Raw genomic sequence first — 9,815 nt, 5'->3', positions numbered from 1 at the left:
TGGGAGGGTGCCTGGGAATGGGAGAGGCTTCTGTCCTCCCTGGGAGAGGGTGGACATGGAAAGCCATGAGACAGCTGCTGCAGTCCTTCATGAACATACAGGGACTGAGGTCTCAGGGAGAAGGACTTGCCCAGGGCTGCAAGGCCAGCTGGTGCCAGGGCTGGAATAAGAACTCAGAGCTCTGTAGTGCACCTGACTCATGTCTTTAAGGACCACAAGGAGGGCTTCTGTGCTTCAGTATGTCATGATTCCCGGCTTCATGGTGGGACCAGGGCAGGGACTCTGCTGTACTTGGCTCAGATTTGTGGGCAGAGGGAGGTTTGGAGGTAAATTGGTGGGCTGTTGGTAACAGTTGGATTGATGCTTTTAGTAAAATATAATGTCCTTCTTTGTTTCTTGTAATGATTTTGACTTAACATCTACGTCCAATAGTATAGTCATCCCAGCTGTCTTTTGGTTACTATTTGCATGGAATACTATTTGTGTGAAATCCTTCTACTTTTAACCTATTTGTGTCTTTGGATCTAAAGTGGATCTCTTGTAAGCAGCATATAGTTAGATCATGTGGTTGGTTTTTGTTTTCTTTGTTTTGTTTTGTTTTGATCCATTCTGCCAATCTTTACCTTTTGGTTGGAGAGTTTAATCCATTTACATGTAAAGTAATTACTGTTAAGGAAGGACTTCTGCCATTTTGCTATGTTTTCTGTATGTCTTATATCTTTTCCTCCTCAATTCCTCATTACTGCTTTCTTTTGTGTTTAATTGACTTTTTTTTTTCTAAAGTACTGTTTTGATTGTCATTTACTCTTCTGTGTATTTTAAAAGTTTTTTTCCTCAATGGTTATTCTTAGGTTTACAAATAACATCTTTTTTTTTTTGAGATGGAGTTTCACTCTTGTCGTCCAGGCTGGAGTGCAGTGGTGTGATCTCGGCTCACTGCAACCTCTGCCTCCCAGGTTCAAGCAATTCTCCTGCCTCAGCCTCCCAAGTAGCTGGGATTACAAGCATGCACCACCATGCCTGGCTAATTGTTTTATTTTTAGGAGAGATGGGGTTTCACCATGTTGGTCTCAAACTCTGACCTCAAGTGATCTGCCTGCCTCAGCCTCTCAAAGTGCTGGGATTACAGGTATGAGCCACTGCACCTGGCCTACAAATAACATCTTAAATCTACAGCAATGTAGTTTGAGTTAAGGCCAAATTAGCTTCAATAATACCTAAAAATTATGTTCCTTTATAGTTTTCTCTCTCCCCCTTTATGTTGTTTATTGTCCAGATTGCATCTTTGTACATTGTGTGCCAGTTAACATAGATGTATCATTATGTTATACATTTGTCTTTTAAATCACACAGAAAAGAAAGTAGTTACAGACCAAAAATACAACAATACTGTTTTTTGTTTGTTTGTTTAAGAGATGGAGTCTTACTATATTGCCCAACCTGGAGTGCAGATGCTATTCACAAGTGCAATAGTGGTGTACTACAGCTTTGAACTCCCGGGCTCAGGCAGCCCTGCTGCGTCAGCCTCCCAAGTGGCTGGGAGTACAGACACCCTATCTCTGTGCCTGGTCAAATACGACTTTTCTATTTATCTATGCAAGTGTGTTTACCAGTGTTCTTTATTTTTTTTCGTATGGCTTTGCATTACTGTGTACTGTACTCTAATTTTTTTGCCAATTTTTTTTTTTTTTTTGAGACAGAGTCTCACTCTGTCACCCAGGTTGGAGTGCAGTGGTGTGATCTCGGCTCACTGCAACTTATGCCTCCCAGGTTCAAGTGATTCTCCTGCCTCAGCCTCCTGAGTACCTGGGATTACAGGTCCCTGCCACCATCCCCAGCTAATTTCTGTATTTTCAGTAGAGATGGGGTTTTATCATGTTGGCCAGGCTGGTCTTGAACCTCTGACCTCAGGTGATCCACCCGCCTCAGCCTCCCAAAGTGCTAGGGTTACAGGAATGAGCCCTGTGCCTGGCCCCATTTAACCACTTTAAGTGCATAGTTCAGTGGCATTAAATACATTCACAATGTTGCGTGACCATCACCACTATCAATTTCTACAATTCTTTTCATCTTGTAAAATAAAAATTCTATCCATTGAACAATAACTCCCCATTCCCCTCTCCCCGCCGCCCCTGGCAACCACCATTCTGCTTTATGGTTTTGATTTGACTACTCTAGGTACCTCACATAAGTGGAATCATATACTATTTGTCTTTTTGTGATGACTTACTTCACTTAGCATAATATCCTCAAGGTTCATCCATGTTGTATTAATAGCATGTGTCAGAATTTCCTTCCTTTTTAAGGCTGAGTAATGTTTTATTGCATGTTTATACCACATATTGTTTATTCATTCATCTATTGAGAAACACTTGGATTGCGTCTGTGTTTTAGCTATTATAATTAATACTGCTTTGAACATAGGTGTGCAAAGATCTCTTTGAGATTCTGCTTTTAATTCTTTTGAGTATATATCCAGAAGTAGAATTGCTGGGTCATATGGTAATTCTCATTTTCATTTTTTTAGGAACTGCCATAGTGTTTTTCACAACATTTGTATTATTTTACATTCCCAGCAGCAGGGCATAAGGGTTCCATTTTCTCCACATCTTTGCCAAAACTTATTTTCTGTTTTGTTTTTTTGTAATAGCCATCCTAATGGGTGTACAGTGATATCTCATTGTGGTTATGATTTGCATTTTCCTAATGATGAGTGATGCTGAGCATCTTTTCATGTGCTTCTTGTCTCTTTGTATATCTTTTTTGGAGAAATGTCTATTTCAGTCCTATGCCTGTGTTTGTTTGTTTTGGAGACACAGTCTCACTCTGTCACCTAGGCTGGTGTGCAGTGGTGCAATCAAACTCTTGCCTATGCCCATTTTTGAATTGAATTGGTTGTTTTGTTGTTGTTCAATGTCTTTTAATTTTTAGCATTTCTTATAGGGCAAGTCAACCAGTGACAAACTCCCTCAGCTTTTATTTACGTGGGAATGTCTTCATTTCTCCTTCCTTTGTGAGGGATAGTTATGCCAGATACAGAATTCTTTCTTGACAGTTTTTTTATTCTTTCATCATTTTAAATATGCCATCCTACTGCCTTCTGGCCGCCATGGTTTCTGATGAGAAATCAGCCGAGACTCATATTAAGGATTCGTTGTATAGAATGAGTCACCTCTCTGTTGCAGCTTTCAAGAGTCTCTGTCTTTGCCACTTGTGGAGAAGAGGCTTATTCCTCCAGCTCAGGGGTGGTCTCAGTAGTCAGTCTGGAACCAGGCAAGGTCAGGTTCTTAGCGCCTTGCAGGGTCTCCCCCAGGGAACCTCTCTTTAGCCACCAGTCGCCAGACCTACTTTACGATCTCTTTGCTCTCTCCTCTGATTCTCTGAGTTTGCTGTTCCCTCTTCCTGGGATGCCCTTTCCCCTAATGTCTGCCTTAAAAAAAATCATAAAACCCAGCTGTCACCCCTAACACAACTCCCTTAGTTAACCATGACTGGCACTCATATACATTTGCTCTAACAGGCACCAATCTAGGTGCATTACGCATCTTCACCTGTTAAATCCTCACGAGCACGTGGAAGCACTGTCATTTTGTCACCTGACGGATGAGGAAAGAAAGGAACATAGAGGTCGAGGAACTTGCCCAAGGTAACACAGCTTGCGAGTGGCTGAGCTGGGATTGAAACTAAGCCCTGACTCCAGGGTCCAAACTCTTAGCAGCCGTGCTATCCTGTGTCTCCAGGGCTAATCTGCCTCTTATCTGCTGGTACCATCCTTATCTGTGCCTGGGTCTGTCCACTACACCAGGCTGGGAGCTCTGAGGACATGTCTTGTTAACAGTGTCCTTTGTGTTTTAGTCTGAGCCTGTACTCAGTGAAGGTGGGTTATATGGACTTATGGAAGAATGCCCGGAAGCTCACCACCAGCGCTTCCTTGTGTCTGAGGTCTGGTTCCTGTGTGCTGTAGGTGGGCGGGGAGAGATAGACGTGCTTGTTTTCAGCTTGACTCGGAGAAGGACCTCTCCTGAGAGCAGTGTCCCTGAGAGGTCACAGGAAGTGGGTGGGAATCACTGATCAGTCAGCTTTGTGCTGGGCAGCAGAGCCCTGGGTCCGCAAGGCTGGGACAGGGAGTGGGGTAGAACTGGGCCCATCCTGGGTGGCTCTGAGCCTTGTGTGAGGCATCACTGTCTTTTTCCTTGCCGTTCCCCCCACCCAGTCCCTGGCCCTCACTCTCCGCCGTTTTTCATTTGTTGGGGAGCAGTTGGCTTCCAGGATACTAGGCAATGCGGAGGGCCACAAATGCAGACTGGAGGCCTTGAAAAGAGAAGAGAAAAAAAAAAGGAGGAAAGAGGGGAGGAGGACAAAGATAGGCAGGGCAAGGTGAGAAGGAAGGAATGGGAGGGGAGTCACAGGGCCTGGGCCTTCCTGGCCCTCGGGATGGGATGGTGGCCTCTGGCTCACAGCTCAGTGTGGACCGACGCCTGGTGCTCAGCACTATGTGGCTGCTAGGACACAGGAGGCCAGCTCGCCCCATTGCAGGGAGAGCTCTGAGCCATCGAGATGATGCAGCTGTCCTGTGGAGTTCAGGGGACCCCACACCAGGCCTCCAAGGCCTCTCATGCAGGATGGATGTGGGCTGCTATTTGACCTCAGGGGCTGCAGGAGGAGGACACAGACTCTTCAGGGGCTTTCCCCCAAACTTACCCCAGAAGGAAACTGTGTATCTGACCTCACTCCCCAGAAGCAGCCAGGGAGCCAGAAATATCTTCAATGCATCTCCCGTTTAGTCTTAAAAACCCCGGGAGTTGACCGCGTTCTATTCCATAACATCCTCGTGTTTCCTTCCAGAGAAAACACACCGATTTTTTCCAAAACTGCGGTCAGGTGCGGTGCCAGGTGCCACGTTTATCCCAGGCCTACCGCCACGGTGCCAGTGAGGCCGCCTGGAATTCCCGGCGAAGTGGGGGTGCGGGGGGTTCCGCCGAGACGGAGCGGGCCGGGGTGGTGCGGGCGCCCCCTCGCCGTCCTGCCCGCGGGCGTCACCTAAGCCGCCGTTGCCATGGACCCGCGGCAGATGGCCCGGTTTAGGGTTCCGGGGCGGGCGGCGCGCACGGGATTAGGTGAATTAGGGAGCCGGAGCAGTGCCGCCATCGCCGCGCCATGGAGCCCCCCGCCGACCCCGCCGACTCTGCCGACCCCGCGCGCGTCCCGCAGCTCGGCAAGTGGGCGCTGGTGCGCAGCCTGAACCAGGCGTTCAAGACCTATGCTGTCCTGCCGGTGAGGCCCGGACCGGGAGGGGAGATGGGAGGGGGAGGGCGCCTCGCCTCGGGCCTCAGTCCCCACCCCGCCCCGCTCCCCGTTAGAAGCTGGGCGGGCCACAAACAGGGTCGCTAAGCTTCAGGGTGTGCGTGGACTGCAGCCCTAGGATACCACCTGCGGTCTCTGACCTCCCCCAGCGTGAACTTGGCCGCGGCTGCCCTTTCCTGGGAGGGGAGGTTTTGCATCTGGGAAACCCAAGCCAGGCAGGCCATGTCTGGGCAGGGGTGTCCTGCATTGCTCAGGTCCAAAGCAGGGAGCACCTCCAGGTGCACAGAGGGACCCGAGCCATAGTTTGTGGACTGGCTGACCGCTGGTGCAAGGGAAAGCTCGGCCCACTGGTCTCCTCTCCAAACTATGTTTAGCAACTAGACACTGGCAAGACGCTTGGCTCGCGTTTCCCATCTGTGAAAATGGGGTGATAAAACCAGTGTCCCAGAGTGATCACGAAGATAACGAGGGGCAAAATGTCCTGAAACAGACTCCATAAACAGGGACTGACCCCAGGCCTGGTCCTAGAGTAAGGAAGAGACAGAAAGGGCTAAGGCCCCATGGGGAATTATTAATACTGGCCCAAGACCGGCTTGATGCCTGGGAGGAAGGAGGGTAGACAGAAAGAACAATGTGCATTTGCGTGGGTCTCTCATCTTTACATGCACTGACTGCTTCCATTTCAAGGCTGGTGGAAACTGAGGCCCAGAAAGATTGAGTGCCTCACCCAAAGAGACACAGCGTTAGTGGTGGAGCTGGGACTACAAGCTAGACATCCTGACTATGTGTTCACTGTGGATGTGTGCTGGCTTTCCTGGAGGGGAGGCCCCACAGGGGTTTTGGGGTACCCCTGAGAACATTTGAACAGACGCGTTCTAGGAAGTCACAACTGTGGGACTGGGAGCCTGCATAGCTACTGGGGCCTGGGAGACCCTCTGCCCTGGTCACATATTTGATAGGAGAGAAGCTGGGACTTGCCCCACGTTACACAGCCACGCTGAGGCATGTGTCATGTCACAAACGAGATCTTCCATTCAAAATGAGACCAAGCAAACACAGTGTGTAAAGTTGTCACGGAACATGGTGTAGGAATGGGGCCAGATGCAGTGGTGGGGTGCCTGGGGCTAGCCATGGGAATGGAAGGGAGTGGTGGGGTCCTACCTGGAGCCTGGTTCCCCTTTCTCACCTGCCTCCTGCCCCTCAATGAAGCTTCATCTTCTTTCGTGGCTTCCTCCCTCCCTTCTCCCTCTGAGCCAGTGACTCTTGACCCACCCTGGTTTTGGTCCTGGCTCTGTCCTCCAGATGCTAACAGTCCTGTCAGTCACTGGTTTGATGAGTGACTGTGGCCAGGTTCCTTTCTTTCTTTGGCCCTCAGTTTCTTCAGCTGTAAAATGAGGATCCTTACAACCTTCCTGCATTGCAATGCTTCAACAACTTTCCCTAGGACCACAGGAATGTTCCCCTTCGAAGTCCTAAGACCCCAGAATTCTCCCTGAAGCCTCTCCCCTTCCATCTGAAACTGTTTCTTTAAGTCTGACCTAGAGCAGAGATAGTTTGGTCACTGCCCTTTGGTGACAGCCCTAAGTAAGAAGAGTTCTAGTCCTGTCTGTTTGCTGTGTGGCCCCAAGTGCTTCACTCAGCCTCTAGGAATCTCCATTTCCTGCTCACATGAAATTTTTGTGATTTTGGTTATTTTATCTTCTCCCAGGGGAAACAAACATTTTCTGTGTGCCAGGCCCCGTGCTGGGCTGGGGGATACAGGTGACTTAGACCTCTGCCTTCCAGTTGCCCTCAGCCTGTCTCCAGCTTGCCTTCAGGGCCCATGAGCCATCTGGGCACGGAGGACTCTATCAGTGCTTCCTGTTTTGCTCACTGAGCTACATGTGGGGCTGGGCCCAGGGAATGTCAGGAAAGAGCCTTGGATTTGGGGTTTCTCAGACCTGGGCTTCAGTCCTGGCTCTGCCACAAAACAGCTGTGTGACCTTGGGCATGTTTCTTGACCTCTTTGAGGAGAGAAATTGGAGACAGTCCCCTGGCCACATACTGTCGCCCACAAGCGAACGCGCTCCCCACCCCTTCTCTCTCACTGAGGCCCGCTCTGGGCTGGGCTCTGAGGAGCCACAGGTGAGGGACTCAGACTCAGCCCCACCCTAGGGAGCTCCAGGCCAGTGGGGAAGGGGAGCAGACCCAGTGTGGGGTGGCTGTCAGGGGTAAGCCCAGGGTCGGGGAGTGCAGCAGGGCTTGGGCACAAGCAGCTATGAGGATTAAATGGGGCAGTTTATGGGATGCAGCCTGTGGAGCCCAGGCCCACAGTGAATGCTCCGTAAACAGGAGTTCTCTTCCACTCCCAAGCCTCTCCAAGTTTTCTTACTTTTTCTGAGAGGAAGTTTGGGTTTGGGACTAGCCTGACTCTATCATGTGCCAACCTCCCATTCATATGAAGAGAGGGTCCACAGGGGCAGCTGTGGCTGGAAGAAAGCACATAGATGGCAGTGGTCCCGTAAGACTATACTACCATATTTTACTATTCCTCTCATGTGTATGTTTAGATATGTTTACATACACAAATATACACCATGGAGTACGACTGCTTATAGTATTCAGTACAGTAGCAGGTTGTACAGGTTTGTAGCCTAGGAACAAGAGGCTACCCCATCCAGCCTAGGTGTGTAGTGAAGTACACATCTAGGTTTGTGAGGTACACTCGATGACTCCAAGATGTTCGCACAGAACTTATCTCTGGTGTTAAACAATGCATGACTGTAGCTGGTTCTGATGGGAATAAGAGGAGGCTGAAACAGTAATGAGTTGGTCTTGGACTCACTGAGTTCAGCCTTCACTGAGAAATGTGGAAATTGAGGCTCAAAGAGGTCAGCGACTCACCAAGGCCAGGCAGGGCCTGAAACCCAGTCTTCTGACTCCTAGCCCAGAACAGATTCTGTCAGACCATTCCCATGGGTTTACTTCATTGTGAATCAGTTTTATCAGCTGTTACATTTTTATTTGCAATTTGATATTAAGTTATATTCTTATTAGAATGTCTGAGTTCTTCCACACTCCTAGGGAGTTTGAGTACCATCCAAAAAAGAATACTTTTATTAGGATTAGAATAAAATCTAAGCTTGTATCCCAAGGCCAACAAAGGGCCTATGTATCCTGGACCCTGTCTACTTCTCTGAGCTCCCTTTTGCTCATTAGGTCCTGCCTCCTGGCTGTTCCTTCCTGCCACAGGGCCTTTGCACATGTTCTTTCCTATGCTGGGATTACTGTCCCCTGCTTTTCCCTTGGCTGACTGCTTGTCACCCTTCAGGTATCAGTTCAGCGATTCCCTCCACGGAGCAGCTCCATTGGCTACTGGGTCTAGGTTGGTTGGCTCTGTCATTCTCTACCACTGGCTAGTTTATTCCCTTGACAGCACTCACCCCAGTATCCAAAGTGATCATGCTGATCTATTTGCTCAGTTGTTTGTCACCACCTCTAACTTGAATGTAGACTCCATAATCACTGCTCAACCCCCAGCATTTAGATTAATCAGTGCTTTGTACTCAGTAGGTAATCAATACATGTCTGTTGAATCCATCAGTGCTGAATGTGGTTGTTCTCAGTCCATTTCTCTGACTTGGGATTTTACGTTTGACTCTCACGATCCCTTACTGAGTGAGTAGTGAGACCCAGGCCCTGGGCCAGATGCCACAGAAACGCAAAACGACATCCTCCTGCGAGGTCAGGGCGCTCCCCACATGCCAGAAGACAATGTGGCTGAACCCTTATCTAGGGCCCAGCACGGAGTGGTGTCCCTGTGAGGAACCTGTCATGATGATGATGAAAATCGGCCCTGGAGGTAAAGAAGGATGCAGCTCACCCACGGTCTGGGTGTCCTCTGGTGTCACCTCATGTTAGAGAGGAAGTGATTTGAGTGGTCTGGTGTTTCTGTCTAGACTCCAGTGAATCTGTCATACACATGTAGAGTGTAGATCCATGGGGAGAGCTGGGCTTCAAGAGGCTTTGGCTCCCTCTGAGCCTCTGCTAACTCTTCTGTAAAATGGGAACATGGCTGCTCTAGAGGAGGGACTGATGACATTGCATAAATGGCCAGCCCAGGGCCTGCCCTGCTCCAGAAGGTTTCTAGTAAGTGTGAGTCCCCTTCTCTTCCCCCTTCTGTGGTTGGCCCAGAGCCTCTGGTGGTAGCAGAGGGATACAGGGCTGCCTGGAAGGGGGCTCCCTGCTCACCTGGCCTGGGACTCTCTCTCGCCCATAGGGGGACTACGTGTGGATGGACCTGAGATCGGGGCAGGAGTTTGATGTGCCCATCGGGGCAGTGGTGAAGCTCTGCGACTCTGGGCAGATCCAGGTGGTGGACGATGAAGGCAATGTGAGTAGTCCCCTCCCTCCTCCTGCCCCATGCCTTGGGGGAAGATCTGGGCTGACAGCTGCCTCAAGGCAGGGAGATGATCTAAAGGAGATGGAGGCTGTGCCCGTGCCCCCACTTCTGCCTCTCAGATGCCTCCTTC

The 9,815-nt window shown here is 49.6% G+C and overlaps 1 protein-coding gene across 1 annotated transcript in view; it reads left to right on the top strand.

Moving 5' to 3' along the window:
* The first annotated feature begins 5,128 nt into the window (after positions 1 to 5,128).
* Positions 5,129 to 9,815, top strand: part of MYO7A (myosin VIIA) — a 77,825-nt gene continuing 73,138 nt past the window's right edge. Inside the window, exons 1-2 of the mRNA XM_009186977.4 lie at positions 5,129 to 5,274; positions 9,563 to 9,676. Of these exons, the coding sequence (XP_009185241.2) occupies positions 5,158 to 5,274; positions 9,563 to 9,676 (231 nt within the window). The 5' untranslated portion in view covers positions 5,129 to 5,157. The remainder of the gene's footprint in view (positions 5,275 to 9,562; positions 9,677 to 9,815) is intronic.

This window comes from Papio anubis, chromosome 12 (assembly GCF_008728515.1).
Source record: "Papio anubis isolate 15944 chromosome 12, Panubis1.0, whole genome shotgun sequence".
In the NCBI taxonomy this organism is placed as follows: domain Eukaryota; kingdom Metazoa; phylum Chordata; class Mammalia; order Primates; family Cercopithecidae; genus Papio; species Papio anubis.
The sequence above is the reverse complement of the archived record's forward strand: the minus strand, read 5'-3'. Positions and strand labels throughout refer to the sequence as shown.